Genomic DNA, 20,116 nt, shown 5'->3' on the forward strand with positions numbered 1-20,116 from the left:
CTTGCGTGAGATGGGATCATAGCAAGATGTCCCTTTTCAGATAAAGGGTAACCAAGGAAAACACAAGGAATAGCACAAGGATCAAGTTTAGCCTGAGTAGGGGACAAGTTATGAACAAAATGACACCCAAAAACACGCATTGGAATGGGGGACAACGGAGTTGTAGGAAACAAAAGTTGATGTGGGGCCTTATACTCTAGTCACCGAGATGGCATACAGTTGATGATGTATGTAGCACACAGAACAGCATCCATCCGAAAGCGTTTTGGAACATTCATATGGAGTAATAAGCCACGAGCTACTTCGAGAAGGTGACGGTTTTTTCTTTCAGCAACACTGTTTTACTGGGGTATCCTAGCACAAGAGCTTCGTTGAAGAGATCCACACGAAGCAAAGAATTCCATGAGATCACTATGGAAGTACTCTTTTGCATTGCCTGACTGGAAAATACGAATTTTATTTTGGAACTGAGTGAACACCATGCGTTGAAAGTCTTTCACAATTTTGGGCACTTCATCTCTAGATCGCATAGGGTAAACTCAAGTTTATCTAGAATAATCATTGATCAAAGTAATTAATTACTTATATCCAGCCTTAGTAGGTAGAGTAACAGGGCCCCAAATATCAAAATAGACAATATGAAACAGAAATTCAGATCTTTTATTTCTTAAAGGAAAGGAACTTCTACAATGTCTACTCAATTGACATGCCTGACACTACAACTTACTAACTGACAAAGACTTAAACAACTCTGGAAACATAACTTTTAATGACTCAAAAGAAAGATGACTAAGACGACTATTCCATAAATAGGCTTGACTCTCACTGGACGAACTCAAGGACTTTGTAGCCACAAGACCAGCTTTATTCTCCAACACGTAGAGACCATCCACCATGCTTCCTCTACCAATCGTCTTCTCCGAGGCCAAATTCTAAAACACACATGAAGACGGAAAGAAAGTAACTAAACAGTTCAAAGAGTGAGTAATACTGCTAATGGAGACTAAATTTATAAGCAATTTAGGAACATGCAACACATTAGAGAAGGTAAGGCGAAGTGGGAGAGATATGGTTCCTTGGCCGACTATGGTGGAGAATGAACCATCATCCAGTCTCACCTTATCTCTTCTAGAGAGAAGGTTGTGTGCCTGAAATAAATTTGACTTACCGGTCATGTGGTTTGAGGCTCCAGAGTCAATTATCCAAGAGGAATCAGATGTACGAGATAGATGACACATGGAAAGCAATGACAGGGTTACCTGATGTAGATGCAAAGGAGGTAGGAGTAGGACCAGAATCCATCTGGCAAAGAGCCCTACCATACAACTCCAAATGGTCAAGTAAGGAGTTGATAATCTCTTCCTTAGGGTCAGAACTAGGATGCCTTTCATGAGTTATACTTTTTTTTATTCTACTGGATTGGTTTCTTACCCTAATCAGTTGTTGACTTCTTACTCAATTCTTGTGCCCATTTAGGTTTCCCATGAAGGTCCCAACATGTATCTCTGGTGTGTCTTGTCTTCTGGCAGTGAGTGCACCAAAGTTTACTCTTGTCAGCTGCACTCTTCTAAGAATCACCCTTCTTAAAGGAGCCTCCGACATTAGAATCTGTACTTCCCCGCATAGCTAGGACAACTGGCTCCCCCTCTGCACAATTCATCACACTTCTTCTACTCTTCTAACTAGATTAAGGCATAAAACTCCTAAACTGATAGAAAGTCTTTGCTTCCCAAGATCTGCACCCTAATGGACTCATATGAAGGATTCAAACCCAAGAGAAAAGCGAATACCTATTGCTAAGAGACAAGCGACTTGTATGCCTTTGCATCTTCATCACACTTCCAATTCACATTTTGATAGTGATCCAGTTCTTTCCAGATTGATGTCAGGTTTGAGTAGTACACTAAGAGACTCCTCTCCCCCTGCTTGCAAGTAGAGGATTCAGCTTGTAGTTGGTATATCTTGGCATAATGCCTTTGCTCTGAATAAGTAGATTTTGCTTGTTCCCATTATTTCACAAGTTGTTTCAACCCACATGAATGTCTTTCTTACCTGTGGCAACATGGAAACCAAGAGCCATGACATCACCATATTATTTTCTTAGTTCCACCTATCATATTCAGCACTTCCATTCTTCGGTTCCTACACTTTCCCATTAATGTATCCTATTTCCCCCCTAGCATTGATGTAGAGTTTTATTCCCCTAAACCATTCAAGGTAGTTTAGTCCATCAAAGGAAATTATAGCCATGGGAAAACTCATATCCATTCCCCCACTCACTCCATTTTGACTTCCTGAAACCCCTGAAGTAGCAGAATTCTCAGAGGACATGGTCAAAACAGAATTTCATTCTCAACAGTCAACTTAGGATCCCTCCTTACACCAAAAAAAGAGAGAGAAAATTGCTCCACACAAACACTTCGGTTTGGACTCAATTTGAGCACAAAAACAGCACCCATTTCCAGAAAAACAAGGCAAGATTAGACTGATTTCGGACCTGTACGGGTTAACAGTCCCAACTTACCAACTTTCCAAAAAGTCTAAGAACATTGATCATCAGGAGAGATCCTTACACACTTGTAATCAAGCCAAAAACTGGGGATAACACGTCATCCATGACCTACAGTCACCTTTTCACAGGTATAGGATCACACGATCCAAAAAAAGATGAGGTATAAACCTCACAAAGGTCTGACGACATTCAGCAGTTCAGATTCATTTGTTTTTTTCTCTTGGTACACAACCAAGAAAGGTAAAAGAGAAAAAAAAAGGACTGTACCAGTCGTAGATCAGTTTTGTTCAGCCCAGATTCAGCAAGTCGAAGAGGAATGAAAACTTGTTCAATCTGCTCTCACAGTCAATAATCCCGCTCTGATACCATCTTAACAGTAAGGCCGACTAGATATAAGATAGAAAGAGAAGAGAAGAGAAGAAGAGAGAAGAGAGAAGATAGAAGAGGAGAGGAGAGATTGGCAACAATGGAACAGTGCTGGCGGTGCCAGCTTCTATTAATATTTATAGGATGTCTAAAATAAAAGGGAGAAAGACCCTTGTGCCCCTGCTGTAAGTAAAGTACAATAACAAAAAATAAAAAAGGCTTTAAATCAACCAAATAGACCCTAACAAGACAGAAAATAATAAACAAGACATAAAATAAACTATTTCAACAATAACCAGTTTTTTTATTAATAAGTAAGAACGAAGAACTTATTTATCACAATAAGAAAACAGAACCAAAAATGGAACAGTGCCAATATGAACAAAAGAAGCAACATTTCCTCAAAGGAAAAATAATGCATCACAAGGCAACAAAAAAACAATTGTTGTATTCTCTCATAGAATATCCAACTCCTAAAAAACCCTGTCCTCACCAAGAAAGTTATTTGCCGGTGAATTGAAAAACCTATTGCCCCCTACATGCTAGAACCATTGTGCAAAATGTGAAAAAGGTGATAAGTTTGAGTTATTTATCAGTTATTTTGGCTCAGATAACTTGAATGAAATGTTGTTCAACATTGGTTGCTCAACTGACAAGTTTGACAATGGAAATCTGACTGAACATGACTTAAATAAGGAAACAAAGACTTCACTATTTCAAAGGAAACATGACCTAACCGACTATGCCACAAAAAAAAAATTGACTCTTATTTGATTGACTATATGACTCTGAATGAAACCAAGAGACCAGTCATGTTGTCGAGAATGTAGAGATAATCCACTAAGCTTCCTCTACCAATCGTCCTCCCAGAGGTTAGGTCCTGAAAAACACATGAACCAGGAAAAAAGGTTACGCTTCCGTTCAAAGAACTTGTGATACTACTAATGGAAAGCAAATTGATGGGAAGTTGTGGGACATGTAACACATTTTTTAGGTGTGATCCATCTACAATGGAGAATGATCCACCTACAAGCCTCACTTTATCTCTTCCTAACAAAAGGCTATAAATCTAAAAGAGATTTGGCTTACCAGTCATGTAGTTAGAAGCCCCCGAGTCAATGATCCAAGGGGAATCAATGGTAGTGGTGACATGGAAGGCAGAGGTTGCATTACCTGATGTAGACGCAAATGAAGTCGGAGTACCAGTAATTGAACTGTTTTGTCTCAAGGCCCTACCATAAGATTCCAAATTATTTCAGAAGGAATTCATGATATCTTCCTAGGGGTCAGAACCAGTGAAGTGATCAAAACTAGTGAAGTGATCCCAAGCAGTACTAGTAGACTAAGTATCTTGGGTTGCCACATTTGCTCCATTGTGTGCTATATTAGGCTTCTTCTAACCTTGTACTTTTCCCTGTTCTTGGTTCTTTACAGCCCACTTTGGTCTCCCATGAATCTCCCAGTATGTGTCACATGTATGTCTTGAATATCGGCAGTGGGTACAAAACAACTTGTCCTTATCATCAACCTTCTTGGAGTCACTTTTCTTTCTCATATTGTTACCACACATTGCAGCTAATGCCACATGTTGCTACCTCTCAGTTGTAACCATCACACTCCTATTTTTCTCAGATTGAACAAGGGCATACACCTCTTGGACCAAAGGCAACTCTTTACTGCCTAAAATCTGAACTCTAAGAGGTTCATATATGGGGTTTAGCCCCAACAAGAAGGCAAAAACCCACTACTAAGTGACCAGCTTCTTATAAGCTTTAGCATCATCATCATGTTTCCATTCTATAGCCTGATAGGAGTAGCAGTAACTGAATTGTCCATCTGTCGCAAGGCCCTGCCATAAGATCCTAAATGATTTCGAAAGGAATTCATGATATCTTCCTAGGGGTCAAAACTAGTGAAGTGATCAAAACTAAACAGTCCAGGAACAATTAATCAATCCAGAAGGGAACAACACTGCTGAAATTCACTGGCAGCAATCAAACAGTCCGCGGCAGTCCGGATATTTAAATCTCGGTCCCCATAAGGTTACACACTACACGTGTCAACAAATCACAGCACATACCTGTGACCAAGGGGATCACACACCCCTATACAGCACCTGTCCGAAGGTGTAAGTCCAAAAAACAAACCTTCACAGTATTGGCCAAAGACAAACAGGGTCCTCACAGCATCAGCCCTCTCCTCTTAGGGTTACCTTGGTACTACGACCAAGGAGGAACCCAGAAAAAACAGAAATAGGTGGCTCCAACCAGTCCGGTAGGTTTTCTTGTCTTCACTGTCCAAGAAATCCGAAAACTGGGTGGATGAATGTGACTCAAAATCCATGTTTGCACCCAACACAACCAAACATATTTGGTAAGAATACAAAACTTATCAATGCAAAGCCAAACCAAATTTATGTTTTCATGAACCATACATATTTTCATTTGCATTCTTACCAAATGCAGTCTAAATAAAAAAAGGTCTTACCACATTTTCTTCTGTTGCAAACCAGCCTGAGTAGCATACCGCCACCACACATGAGGGTTGTCGGAAACTGGCACAATGGGTCTTAAGTGGGATACATCGACACGTGTTCTATATTGGGAAAACACTTCCATAAGTTTGATAACATCATGGTACTGAGCCTGAAAAAAATAATAAGAATAAGAAGGTGAATTACCATGGAAAGCGTTAGAAAAGAATCAAAGTACAAAAAAAATAAATCCAAATATATACAAGACAAAAAACATAACCTCTGTAATTGTTAAAGAAACATTACTAAGGACAAGAGATGCCTCTTCAAAAGGAATCTCCAGGTCCTTTCTTTCCTGATTTCCCAAGCGATGGTATTTAAGTATCCCATTGATAGGTGAGACTACGTATTTGCGATTCATAGACCATATAGACACCATAGAACAACCAGGCAGAGGTTCATTTATACCATCTTTAAATATCTACAAAAAACAACAGAAGTAATCACATAATGATTTTGAAATAATACAATATACCTTTGCAGACACTTACATAATAGAAGACTGTCATAGGATATTAAATTCCCAAACAAGGACAAACCTCAACCCATTCCTTGGGACTAAGATCTACCCATTTCTTATCCATCTTCCAAGGAAGGCTGTCAGAGTCATGATAAAGAGCTAGCCTCTCAAGTTGCACTGACTAAAACAAGAAAAAAAAATGCAAAGTTTAGTTGAAGAATTTGGGAGATGAATCTATATGACTGAATAGAAAAAAATACAGCAAGAGATAAATCAATATTCCAACGGATCATAAAATAATACAATGACGAACTAAGAAAAATCATAAAATGCTAGTTGTAAATCACACTTTCAATAATCTGAATTAAAAGAAAAGAAGGAGATTGAAGAGAGAGAGAGAGAGAGATAGAGAAGTGATGGAGGAAGATGGAAGAAAAGGAAGAATAAGAGAGAGTAGTTCAAAACCTCTGTTCACCCCCCAATTATCTCTTTTATTCTTGTCAGTAAAAGGGCAATTACATGAGTGCCCATAGTAGGGCGTCCATCACAAAAGACAGCAATCAAAAACAATAAGAAAAGAGAAAACATGCCCATAACTAAGGCTCACTACCTACCAACAAAAATCATAAACATAACTTAAGAAAACAAAGAAACTAAGGCCCATTCGGCCCATTATCTCTACACTCCCCCTCAAGCTGAGCATAGATATCAATCATGCCCAACTTGCTTACACAATGTTGTCACTTTGTCTTGGGGATACCCTTGGTCAAAACTGTCAACACTCTTGGTTGAATAGAGAAAGGAACAAGAATAATCTTAGAGGTGTCAAGAATGAATGACCCCCACCTCAAAGAGTCTCTTATATATTAAAAGATACGTACAATTATAGGAATGCCCATATAGGGAAGAAAGAGAAAAAAAATGAATAAGATATATAAGTAATATACAATAGGGACTATACTAATAAGATACATCAAGTCATAGAATCTCTACACTCCCCTCAAACCGATGCCTAGACATAAGCATCAATTTGTCTACAAGGAAGAGATGTCGAACTCTAGTCATAACCTTGGTAAAGATATTGGCAATCTGCATGTCCGAGGCTACATAAAGAAGCGATATAAACCCAACAATGAAAAGATCTCGAATAAAGTGGCAGTCCACCTCAATGTGCTTGGTTCTCTCATGGAAGACAGGGTTAAATGCAATCTTGATAGCACTCGTAGTGTCTGCATAGAGAGGAACAGGAGTAGGAAGCTAAATGCCAAGATCCATAAAGAGAGATCGTAACCAAACAATCTCACTACAAACAGAAAACATTGCCCTATACTCTGCTTTAGTGGAAGACTTCGAGATTGTTTGTTGTTTCTTACACTTCCAAGAGATGAGTGAATCACCCATAAAGACACACCACCCAGAAGTGGACCTACAAGTGTCAAGACAACCAGCCCAATCTACATCAGCATATGCTCTCACTTATATCCCATCGGTTCTTTCCCATGAGGCAAATCCACAATATCCCAGGTATGATTTTTACGAAGTGCTTCTATTTCAGTTCTCATAGACTCCCTCCATTCTAGCTTAGACAAGGCCTTTGTAACTAACTTGGGTATAGGTTGAAAAGAAATGGAGGCTAAGAAAGAATAATAAGATGGAGATAACATGTTGTAAGACAGGTTTTTGGAAATACAATGTGGTGTACATTTCCTCTTACCTTTTCTCAAAGCGATAAGTAGGTCCAAGTCTGGAAAATGAGGTTTTGGAGCAGGCGGTGAAGGACTTGTCCTCTCTTTAGGAGTTGAGATTCTCAAAGGCTCAATTGTAGATGATGGAACAACCTGGTCATGTCATAGCCTTTGTATCTGGTACCACCTCTAAACAATAGTATGAGTAATGAAGACTGGAGGATTAGTAGGAGGAGGAGCAGGAATGGTAGAACTGGGAGACAAAGGCTCTGCAATTGGAACAAAAGGAACCACAGAAGACTCAACCTCAGAATCAACAGAAGAAGGCAAAGGAAGTGGTGAAGAAAAAGTTCAATGGAATGCTCCAACTTAGAAGAATGACCATGAAATGGATATGACTCTACAAAGGTAACATCTTGGAAACAAAACGAGTTCCAGTAATGGGATCAAAACAATAATAGCCCTTTTGTGTGGAGGCACTCCCTAAGAAAATGCACTTCCGGGCCTTGGGTTCAAACTTATGTCTCTAAGAGCTAGGGCCATGAACATAACACGTGCACCCAAAGACACGCAAGGGAATAGGAAACAATTCACTCTCAAGAAACAAGACAACAAAGGGAGATTTGAACATCAAAACTTGAGAAGGCATGCAATTAATAAGGTAGGTATCTGTCATCACTACATCACCGGCAAAAAGGATGCTCTTAGCTACTTCAACAACACGTCAGTTCTTTCTCTCTGCTACCCCATTTCGTTCTGGAGTATGAGGACAAGAACTTTGATGCATAACCTCAAACTTCTCAAGGTATGAAACAAGATCCTTATCGAAATATTCCTTAGCATTATCTGATCGGAATATCTTGATATGGGTATCAAATTGGGTAAGCACAAATTCACTAAACTGCTTTACAAGTTTGTGTACTTCAACACGGGAACATATAAGATAAAGCTAGGTGTAACGAGAAAAATCATCAATAAATAGAACAAAATGTTTATAATCACCCATGCAAGGTAAATGGTATAACCCCCACACATCAGAGGTGTAACGAGAAAAATCATTAATGAACAGAACAAAATATTTATAACCACCCATGCAAGCTAAATGGTATGGCCCCCACACATCAGAGTGAAAAATATGAAAAAGAACTATAGATCTTTATTAATTGCAGAATAAGAGTTTCTACAATGCTTTGACAACTCGCACGACTCACAAGTCACAATGCAGACTTGACAACTTAGTTTCTTTAAAAAAGTTGTAAACAAATGGGACACACTAGTCATATGGTCAGAGGCACCAAAATCAATTATCCAAGGGATCCTACGATTACCTGAAATAAAAGCATGACTCCCAGTAACATGAATACCTAAATGGGCATATGCGAATGAAGAAGGAATTGTCTATGATGAAGTAGGTGTTGTAGTAGTAGACTCCATGTGACTAATTATTTGGCCATACTTCTCATACTCAGCCCTGGCGGTTGCTAGTTGCTCTCCCACCGACTTCTCACCATTATGCCCCTATTCACTCTGTGAGAAGGTGGCTACATTTTCATCTCCACCTTTCCCATTCTCATTCCTTTTTCCATTGTTTGCATTCTTGAGTCTGATAGGTATAAGCTTTGGATGCAGCTTCCAATAGGTGTCTTTAGTATGTTTAGTCTTCTTGTAGTATTCACAAGCATCTTTCTTCCCAGTGTTGACCTGGGACTTCATCCCAACATTAGCACAGTGATCAATTTGTGGCTCTACGAACTGAACCTATCTCCTACTCTCCTCACAACTTACCATTGTATAGGCATGAGATAAAGTCACCTCATCCTTTGCCAAAACATTCTATCTCACAATATCATACTCCGGTTGAGTACGATAAGGAACTCAAAAACTCGTTTCTTTCCACCAGCTTCCTATGTATTTCAACATCTTATGTACACCCCCAAACCACAGTCACCATTATCTTAGATTATTCACATCATTCTTCATTTTGTAAACCCGAACAACATTCAATTTTTGGAAATAGGTCTCTGTGACACTATCCTACAACTCCTTTGCAGTTTCCATCCACAAGTAGTGTTGGCTAATATGTGGCTGCATAGAATTCACTAATCAGCCCATTGTGTAATTCTCTTGCATCCACCTCTCACAGGTAGGGTCATCCTCCCCAGGTTTCTTCTTGCTCCCGGTGATGTAACCCCATTTCCCTCTACTATACACATGTATCTTAATAGACTGAGACCAGACTAAATAATTGGTCCCATCTAGCTTCACATTGGTCACTACCCCAAAAAGATTCTCCATTGACGCCCCATGTCCAAACCCAGAATCTATGAGATATTTAGTTTCTCCTCTAGTTTGATAAGTCTCAACTAAGCTAGAATTGCTATCCCAAGCAAAAAACTACTATTCAAACAGCCAAATCTAGTGTTTCACAGGACCCACCCGAATGGTAGAAGAGGAGAAAGTTCAACCACTACTACCAAAGGTTTAAGAACCCTGTCAAACTCAAATCGCCCTTAATGAAAATCAAAAGGCTACTCTTCTACACCTCCTCTCACTGAATTCCCTATCACCCTTTCTTCTTTTCTTAGGATAAAATTAGGGGCTCAGCCCTTATATTTTCTGAATTTTCTTTTCTTTCTTTTTCTTCCCACGAACATGTTGATTTTCTATTTTCTAATACAGATTTTATTTTTTTATGAAAGTTAAAGAGAATTACAAGAGATGATTGCTGGTTGCTATGGAACCTACGAAATTACCCTAGGATTCGTGGTTAATATTTAAAAAACTCCATCTCCTAGGCAGCAAGGCACCCTCCCATCTAGCCTTGCCTTGATCCCTGAAAATTTTGTTTCAAGGCACTAGGAATATTAGCCCCATTACCTTGTGTCACTGCATCACTGTACAACATGTTTTGCCCTTTATCAAATGAAAAGACAAAAGAATTTCCCAAACACTTGAAACACCTTTCACAATTCCAACAAAGTTAAGCATAAGAAAACCAAGCCGAGGAAGACAAGGTGACAAGTAAACAGAATAAGAGAAACTAGATATGATAAATATTAAAACAAGCATTCAGATTAGAGAAATGTATCCACTTTTTAGACATGGTAACTGTAAATCAAATTTAACAACAAAACAAGAGGATCAGATCATTCTGGAAACCAATATGTAAATAATTGTCAAAATAGTACCAGAAAAGGTCAAAGTTTAACTAAACACAAGATGCAATTGACCTTCCTCAATTTATCTAGTGCACCACTTGTATCAAAAGTTTCGTTGCCCTGGTCATCAGTTGTAACAGCAGCAAGTTTTGCTAAAGTAACTCCAGAAGAAAAGGGATGCCCAGGATTACTGTAGACCATACAATCATCCTCAAAAGTCAATCAGAAGGTCGAGCAAAACAAAGATGAAGCATGAGAACAAGTCAATGCATCAGAGAAGAAGAAAACAAAAGAAGAAAATTAATTTACACCATGCAAACAAGTTAGTAACCTGATAGAATCCTCATATCTGATATGGACATTGCTAATGGAGATTTTGAGATTTCCAATTATAGTAGCTATAAGAGAACCCAGCCATGAATTCCCACCTGCTGACTGTAGAACAAAAAACCAACCAATATAAAAGAACATGTTACTAATTCCTTCAACCTAACCACAATTGATAATGACCAATAAGTTTTTTTTTTTATAAGCAAGCAAATTTCATTAAAAAGTGGGGGAGCTCCTCACTAGAGAAGAAGATAAAAGAGAAAGAATAATTTATATGATATTAAAAAATTCTTACTCATCAAAAAATGATATAAATATTGCAATTGCATGTATACATAATTTAGATCATGATCCACTCAGTTTGTATATTTTTACATGCTTTAGTGCTCACAGGATATAACTGGCATACCATTTCATTTTTTAAGATAAATAAAAAGAAAAATCATTAAAATAAAAAACATATTACAAGATCAGTAATGAGGCATCAACCAAAAACAACAAAGAGTACAGACAAAAACCATTACAGTTGTATATCCAAGATACATCTACCATAAGTTCAAAATACCCCAAAAATCAGATCCAAACTCCTCTCAGGTAGAGCCTTCAAATTCTGGTAGAATAAAAACCCAGTCCAACAGCTTTTCCCCAAGACATAACTTCTTTTGTTTCTTTTTTCCCAAGTTCCCAGCAAACTGTAAAGACAATGCAACTCCACACAATAATGGCCTTTCTGCATCCATTAAGCACCAGGCAAAGCTCAAATTTTCTTTAGGCATCCAAGGTGACCACCCCTCCATCTTGAATAATCGGAAACTCAGAAGTAGAAACCCCAAATGCATGAAATCATTGACTGATTTAGTACACTTATCATACTTCCCACCTTCCCTCAAATAGACTTTCAAGTCATTTGGATTATTAATTTTACACCCTCATTTTCCCACAAAATCAGCCACCAAGTCTTCTTTAGTACGCTCATCATACTTCCCACCTTCTCTCTTCCTGCCTTCCTGACAACCTTCCTCATGTTCCATCACATTTACAACTAATGTTCCTCCCATTTGTCTTGCATCCATTACTTTCCTCCTCCACTTCATTCCATTTTAGCTCTTTAAAAAATTCCTCTATTGGTTCCCTAATTCTTCTCCCTCTTTCTTCTTCATCTTCTAACCCCAACTCCCTATTCTTCTCTCCACCTTAACTAACTTGGGTTTACAGCTTGATGGCTACCTGGGATCCTAGAAGACAGGCTTTAGAGAGGTTAGTACCCAAACCAGAATTCACAAACATACCTAGGGTAGGATTGATGTCTGCCCATGTCACCTTTGGATACATAGACTCAATTTAAGAACATCCTCTTTCTCAAAAGGAGAGATTCTCTGGTGACCTTTCTTACTACTTATGTTGATGATATTGTGGTCATTGGCAATGATGTACAAGAAGTTCACATGCTCAAGAAGCTCCTTGCTTGATACAATTCTGAGTTTGAAATTAAGAATTTAGGGGAGTTAAGATACTTTCTGGATATAAAAGTTTCTCGGTCTAAGGTGAGTATATTTATTTCTCAGTGGAAGTATGTCCAAGATCTTCTTTACTGAGACTGGAAAACTTGGAGCTAAGCCTACATCCACACCTATAGATTTAAATCAGAAACTCTCTGCCATTGATGGTGAATTATTGACTGATAAGGGAGTCTTCCAGAAACTGCTTGGTATTGAAGTGTAATTATTGACTGATAGGGTCAGTTATTATATCTCTACATAAATCAACTGGATATTTCAGTAGTCGATCAAGACTACAATCAGTCTTGAATCCAAAAGTAAAAAGGGTTTCAGATGGAGAAAAGAAGAAGAAGAAAAGGAGAAAAGAGAGAGAAGCAGAAGTACACAAGGGTTTTAGAAAAGGAGAGAGAGGGACAGATTGATTAATCTGCCGACCCACTCTTAATATTTATATGTTTACTAATTGTAGAAAAAGGCAGAATTGCCCTTAATGCTTACATGGCAAATAAACTAATAATAAGGCTAAAATAACAAGCTGTAACAACAAAACTGAAATAACTACCAACTAACAAAGAATACATGCTGTGCTGTCATACGAACACAGTGGGGACCACAGCCGTGGGGTCCACATCAGTGTTCTCTACAATTTCATATGTTGCAAGTGTAATTAATCAGTTCATGCATGCTCCCAAAGATACCCATATGACAGATATTAAAAGGGTTTTGTGCTATTGAAGAGAACTCTAGGGAAAGGTTTTCTTTTTGCCAAACATGGACACATGAAGTTGGAGACCTATACAGATGCAAACTGAGCTGGTTGTATACTTCTACTGATGACAAAAGGTGCAGCTCAGGTAATTGTGATTCAAATCTGGAAACCTCCTAATGAGATCAGGAGAAGGCTGATCTAATCTGCAGATAAGATAAGGGTTTACCCTTATCACTTAGAGGGAATTCTGATCCAAATATGATTTGGATCAGCAACTCCTAATGGGATTAGGAGCTGATCCCTTTAAGGTTATAAAAGGAGGAGGGGGCGGCAGCCTTTAGTAGATACACATTCACATCCTCTTCAGAGCTGAAATCACAGAAGGAAGAATTAAGCAACCCTGCGAAAATCTTTCTTGCCGCCTCCTTCCTGCTGCCGCCTCACCTGCCAGTTCGATCTCCAGTTCAGTGGGAGAAATCAAGATTGGATCTTGATATCAGTTTCTTGTGAAGGGACTGATAGGAAGCTGTACTCACGTGCCGTCCTGCTAATTCTTGCGAAGGATTAGGTTCTTAGGAAGAACACTACTGATTCTGCTCCACCCTGCACTACGCCATCTTCAGTGGGAGCAGTCTTTGGATCCTTCCTTGGGCGTGAACACCTTCGTTGGGAGATATTATTTCTCCATATCAGGTATATCCCTCTCCTACTGGTTTTGTTCAGATCTGGTTCGATTTATGGTTCAAGATTGATCCTTGAAAAATATGATTTTTCTAAAATAGGGAATACGATTCCCAGTAGGATGAAGAGAAATTTTTGAAATTCGCCCATTCTACTCCACAAGATTAGGGCGTCCATACGATGGAAATTCGCCCACTCTCACTACTCTCCCCTTGAGGAAAAATCCCCCCATTCTCACTACTCTCCCACTGAGGAGAAACCCTAGGGTAATAGGGTACCTCCTCAAAGAAAGTAACATCCATCGAGACAAATCTCCTCCCGGAAGTAGGGTCATAGCAGCAATAACCCTTTTGAGTTTGTGCATAACCGAGAAAAATGCATTTGGAGGCCTTAGGGTCAAATTTGGACGATGAGGTCCAAGAATCTGAACAAAGCAGGTGCAACTAAAGGCTTTAAGGGGAACAGTAAATAATTCTTCATCTGGGTATAGAAGGGTAAACGGAGGCTTCATGTCAAGAACCCGTGAAGGAACCCGATTAATGAGATACAGCAGCTAAGGTGTCTAGGGGCATGCCTTTTGTACCCGATGAGGATCCAGAATCGGTATTAACAGCCATATGAGCATTACCCCTTTTGTTCCTCAGTTTTGCCGGGACTAGATGAGGGTGCAGCTTCCAACATGTGTCTTTAGTATGCTTGGGTTTCTTGCAATGTTCACACACTAGATCCCGCTTATCTTCCTTCTTCATATCCCTTTCTGTATCACCCCCAGACTTAGGTTTAACTGCTACCAGGCTGGTGGGAAGGGCCGATGCTACTTCATAACCTTTCTCCTAGTCTCTTCACTATGCACCAAGGAGTAGGCTTGAGATAAGGTCACACTGTCCCTTGTTAGTATCTGTTGTCTCACAATATCATAATCAGAATTCAGACCAGCTAGGAATTCAAACACCCTATTAGTCTCAACTTGCTTTCTATGAGTCTGTGCATCCTTCTGACTTTCCCACTCAAATGTTTCTAGATGGTCAATTTCATGCCACAGAGATTTCAAAGTAGAGAAGTAAACGGAGACTGGTTTCTCTCCTTGCTTGAGGTTATTAACCTCACACTTCAATTCATAGGCTCTAGCAACATTAAGGGGTTGGGGGTAGGTCTTCTTCATGACATCCCAGATTTCCTTGGCTGTTTTTGCCCACAAATAGTTCCGGCTGATATGTGGCTGCATAGAGTTGCACAGCCATGTCATAACCAAGTAGTTCTCCTGAACCCACTTGGTATACATTTGGTCCTCCTTGGATGGTTCTTTCACATCTCCCAATAGGTAGCTAAGTTTTCCTCTTCCCCCAATAGCCATCATGGCCGATTGGGCCCATTCTAAGTAGTTGGATCCATCAAACCTCACAGTTGTAATTTGAAATGCAGTCTCAGACATATTACCAGAATTGCTAGTCCCAAAAACACCTTCCCCCTGATTCTTGAACTCCATTCTTGGTGAAGAATTAGTAATCAAAAGCCGTTAGAGCTACTGTAATAGAAAACAGCACTTAAACAACTGATCACAGCCAGCCTAGGTCTTCCACAAACAAAGGGAAACAGATTTCTGTATGAACTCAGTTCAGATCTGATCTGAAACCAATCGACAGTTCTGAATTTTAGGGTGAACCCAGTTCAGATCTGATCCGAAACCAATCGACAGTTCGGAATGTAAGCAGTCCAATTCTTGATAAAGGTTCTCACCCCAAAAACAGGATTGGAAGCCGAAACAAGTCTAGAACTCACTTAGAAAACAATCTGGAATGCTGAAACAGATTTAGGGTTTGATCGTAGGGTTAAGGAAATCTTTGTGAGAACAAAACAGTGCTCAGCCGCACCTTCCAAATAAGTCCACAGTCAAGTCTGGTCGTAGGGTTAAGGACAAACCCTAGAAAAAGCCAGAGAACTCTAATCGCCTCTGAGAAAATAAAAGAGAGCTCAGCCGCTCCTCCTAGATAAGTCCAACCTATCTTTGACTGATGACGGTCTCAAGAAAAGATAAAAACTTACCCAAAAAACTCTGATCGCCACCTTCAATCTTGGCATGAACCCTAATATTGATCCTTTTCACCTTCTCTGATTCTTCCTGATTACCAAAACACTCTCCAAGCCTCTACAAGCCTTTGGACAGCTGCTAAACCCTTCTGATAACCTCCAAGAATCAGCCAACGAACAGATCTTTCTAAGCTTCCAGCCCTAGGCAATTCTCATGTGGTCGGCTGGACTAGACACACATGAGAAACCCTAGATTGGCTCTGATACCAAGTAGTCGATCAAGACTACAATCAGTCTTGAATCCAAAAGTAAAAAGGGTATCAGATGGAGAAAAGAAGAAGAAGAAAAGGAGAAAAGAGAGAGAAGCAGAAGTACACAAGGGTTTTAGAAAAGGAGAGAGAGGGACAGATTGATTAATCTGCCGACCCACTCTTAATATTTATATGTTTACTAATTGTAGAAAAAGGCAGAATTGCCCTTAATGCTTACATGGCAAATAAACTAATAATAAGGCTAAAATAACAAGCTGTAACAACAAAACTGAAATAACTACCAACTAACAAAGAATACATGCTGTGCTGTCATACGAACACAGTGAGGACCACAGCCGTGGGGTCCACATCAGTGTTCTCTACAATTTCATATGTTGCAAGTGTAATTAATCAGTTCATGCATGCTCCCAAGGATACCCATATGACAGCTATTAAAAGGGTTTTGTGCTATTGAAGAGAACTCTAGGGAAAGGTTTTCTTTTTGCCAAACATGGACACATGAAGTTGGAGACCTATACAGATGCAAACTGAGCTGGTTGTATACTTCTACTGATGACAAAAGGTGCAGCTCAGGTAATTGTGCCACACAGTGCTAGGGAACATTGTGTCAAGGAGTAAGAAGCAGTCTGTGGTGGCTAGATCCTTTTCTAAGACAAAGTGTAGGGCAATGGCCCATGGAGCATCCAAGTTACTGTAGCTTAAATCTCTCCAAGAAGAACTAGGCATCAATTATGATAAGCCAATGATGTTATACTATGATAACCAAGCAACAATCAACATTACTCATAACCCAATTCAGCATGACAAAACAAAGCATATTAAGGTGGATAGACGTTTTATATGGGAGGAAATAGCTTCAAGGGAAGTTTGTTGACCATTTATTGCTTCTAACAACCAATTAGTCGATGTCCTAAGCAAGGGGGTTACAAAAAGGAAGCTACTACATTATGTAAGCCAGCTAGGCATGATTGACATCTATGCTCATCTTGAAAGGGAGTGTAGAGAGACTGGGCCAAATGGACCCTAGTGCCCGTTTATTTCTTATCCTTCTACTAGTTATGTTTATATTAATGGGCCTTAACCATATGGGTGTGTTAACACCTTTTTTATATTATGTTTATGAGTCGGCCACCCCATTAAGGGCATCACTGATTCTGTTTATTATGAATTTATGATTAAGTCAATAAAAGTGATTAGGAGAAAGGGGAGAACTGATCAAACTCTCTTTTCCTCCTCCCTTCTTCTATCACCATCTTCTTCTTTCTTCTTCGATTTTTAGATTGAAATACTTATTTTTCTGGGTTGAATTTCTTCTATTATCTAGGTACTACAACCAAGAAGGAATAGGAAAAAAGCTACTCAAACTGACTCAAACCAGGTCAATGAGATCTTCCTTGAGTTTCAATCCAGAAAATGCAATAACAAAAGAAAAGAATAGGCTGGCGGCGCGAACGGCTCTGTTTAAATGGGGCTATTCAACAAAATAGAATGAAAAGACAAAAGTGCCCTTGCGGCACATAAAGTGATAAAAACTGCAGGAATACAACAGAGTTGATAAGAAAATTCTTGTTTCTATTTCATTATCAAAATATGTGACATTTATAGGAAAACAAGTTTTCTTCCTAGAATATATTGTTATTTTGTTTTAGTATGTTACTTGACAACATAGGGCCTTTCCAAGAACCAAAAGGGGGAGTATGATCAATCAGAGTAATTTGTATAAACATGGAAGTATAGAGCATAATGGAATATTAACCAAAGCCAAACTTTAAGGAATATAATTACGTAAGGGCTAATAATAATCAAAATGGACCATAACAAGCCCAATATAACAAAACGGTCCATAATAAAGTTACTAAACAATCAATCACAAGACAACTAAAGGATACATAAAAATAAAACCATACATTTTCCATCTTTGACTTGGCTTTAGCTTCAAGGGTTGCCAATTCTGCTTCCTGCACACACAAAAAATAAAGGGACATATAAGAACTAGGCCCAGTGGTTCTAGAACCCAGTCAGACAATGAGTATAACCAATATGTAATCACTGAATCCTTTCTTTCCCTTTTTTTATTTCAAATAGCATCAATGTTAAGCATAAAATTTGGCTATTTTAGCATTCCTTGAATAGAGGGCCTTGGTGCAACAGTTGGGTCTCCATTGTGACCTTGGTGACCACATTCAAAATCTAGGAAACAGCCTCTCTGTGTATCTACAAGGGTAAGGTTGCACACATTTGTCCCTCCCAAGACCCTGCGTTGTCTGGATCCTCGTGCACCGGGCTGCCCTTTTAGCCTTCTTAAATAACATAATACCAAAAAACATGAACCTTTAAATCTAATACACCATAAGATGAAAAGGGAGACTGGTGTGCCTTCTCATTAAAAGAGAAAAGGTATGCGTCAAGGTTCAAAATCAATTGGAATACGAGTGTGGTAGTGGGTATAAATGTTTTTGAAGGGGAGTTAGACTCATTTGCAGAGATTATGGGGTGTGAGAGAGTTGTGTGGCCTTTAAAATATTTAGTCTTACCTCTTAGTGGTAATCTGAGGTCTGTCAGCTTTTGGAACCCTGTGGTGGAGAGAATTGAGAAAAGGCTTGCTGGTTGGAAAAGGAATTACATCTCTTTGGGGGAGAGAATTACATCGATCAAATCCACCTTGGCCAAACTTCCTGTCTATTTTATCTTTTTTTTTATCAGCAAAAAGATTGTTTCATTAGTTAAAATATGTGGAGTTAATTACAGACTGATGACCCAATAGTCGTCCCCAAGGAATGCATCCCAAGTTGCAACGAGGCCCAATATAGTTGCTGCCTTGCAGCCCCTTGTTTTGCTAAAGTATCTGCTAACCCATTTGCACCCCTCCTGATCCACCTAAAATCAGCATTTATACCTTTGCTAATCTCTCAACTTCTCTGGAGATATGCTTAAGGGTCCATAGGACATATCTATTACATTTTGCCCAAGATAGTACAACTTTTGAGTTCCCCTCCACTTCCACCTGACAAAAACCCAATTGCTTTGCCAATCGGAGGCCCTGTAATAATGCCAATAACTCGGCCTTTGTTGAGTTTGTAATACCAATTGGCCCTGAATATAGAGCCAATATCTTGCATTCTTCATTTCTGATTGCTCCCCCAATTCCTGCCACTCCCGGGTAGCCCATAGAACTTCCATCAAAATTCAGTTTCACTTTGTTTACCTCTAGTTGTTTCCACTCAACTCTTATAATTTCTTTACCCATAGAGGACTGTGCTATCTCTTTCCATGCCCTTTGGATGTCAGTTATAGAGAAAATTTGAAAACTGTTCAAGGTTTTTATCCACAATGCGACCCTCAGTTTTATGTTGTCAATGACCTCTTCCAAAGTTCTAGGTTTTCCAGCAAAATTCTGTTATTTCTTTCCTCCCATACTCCCCAAGCAATAGCCGCTTTGGTAACTTTCCACATGATTCTCCCTCTCTTCTTTGGTTGCCTCAAGAAGTTAGGATTGAAAATGTCTGTCACCTCTTGGGGAGGGTCTCATCTTCAACCAAAGAGAGAACAGAAAAATTCCCAAATACGACGTACAAAAGGGCAGGTGATCAATAAGTGGGAGAGGGATTCTCCTCTATTCTTACACAGAAAGCACATACAAGGAGAGAAGCAAGTGGAAGGCCTCCTTTTCTGTAGCAAGTCACAAGTATTAACCTTACCAAGGAAAAGGGTCCAGCAGAAAGCTTGGATTTTTTGTGGGGTAGGTTTGCTCCAAATTACTTTCACCGGGAGAGCCATCCCTTGGGGCCTAACAGAAGTAAGATGACTAAAGAAAGAGGAACAAGAGAAGATCCCAACTGGGGAGATTATCCAGAATCTAGAATCCTCCAAATTGGGATCTAAG

At 39.3% G+C, this 20,116-nt stretch overlaps 1 protein-coding gene across 2 annotated transcripts in view; it reads right to left on the reverse strand.

Annotated features, from left to right (window-relative positions):
- LOC104604127 (uncharacterized) overlaps nt 1–20,116 on the reverse strand; it is a 185,859-nt gene that overhangs the window by 152,703 nt on the left and 13,040 nt on the right. The window contains exons 6-11 of one of the 2 annotated variants that reach the window (XM_010268359.3): nt 18,141–18,191; nt 11,046–11,149; nt 10,787–10,904; nt 5,951–6,052; nt 5,632–5,832; nt 5,366–5,523 (exon numbers count right to left, since the gene is read on the reverse strand). In XM_010268359.3, the coding sequence (XP_010266661.1) occupies nt 5,366–5,523; nt 5,632–5,832; nt 5,951–6,052; nt 10,787–10,904; nt 11,046–11,149; nt 18,141–18,191 (734 nt within the window). Of the gene's footprint in view, nt 1–5,365; nt 5,524–5,631; nt 5,833–5,902; nt 6,053–10,786; nt 10,905–11,045; nt 11,150–18,140; nt 18,192–20,116 lie in introns of those variants that run through there. The other variant, XM_088898921.1, reaches the window with a different exon arrangement.

Source organism: Nelumbo nucifera, chromosome 2 (assembly GCF_055504915.1).
Source record: "Nelumbo nucifera cultivar China Antique chromosome 2, China Antique-T2T, whole genome shotgun sequence".
NCBI classification, from domain to species: Eukaryota; Viridiplantae; Streptophyta; class Magnoliopsida; order Proteales; family Nelumbonaceae; genus Nelumbo; species Nelumbo nucifera.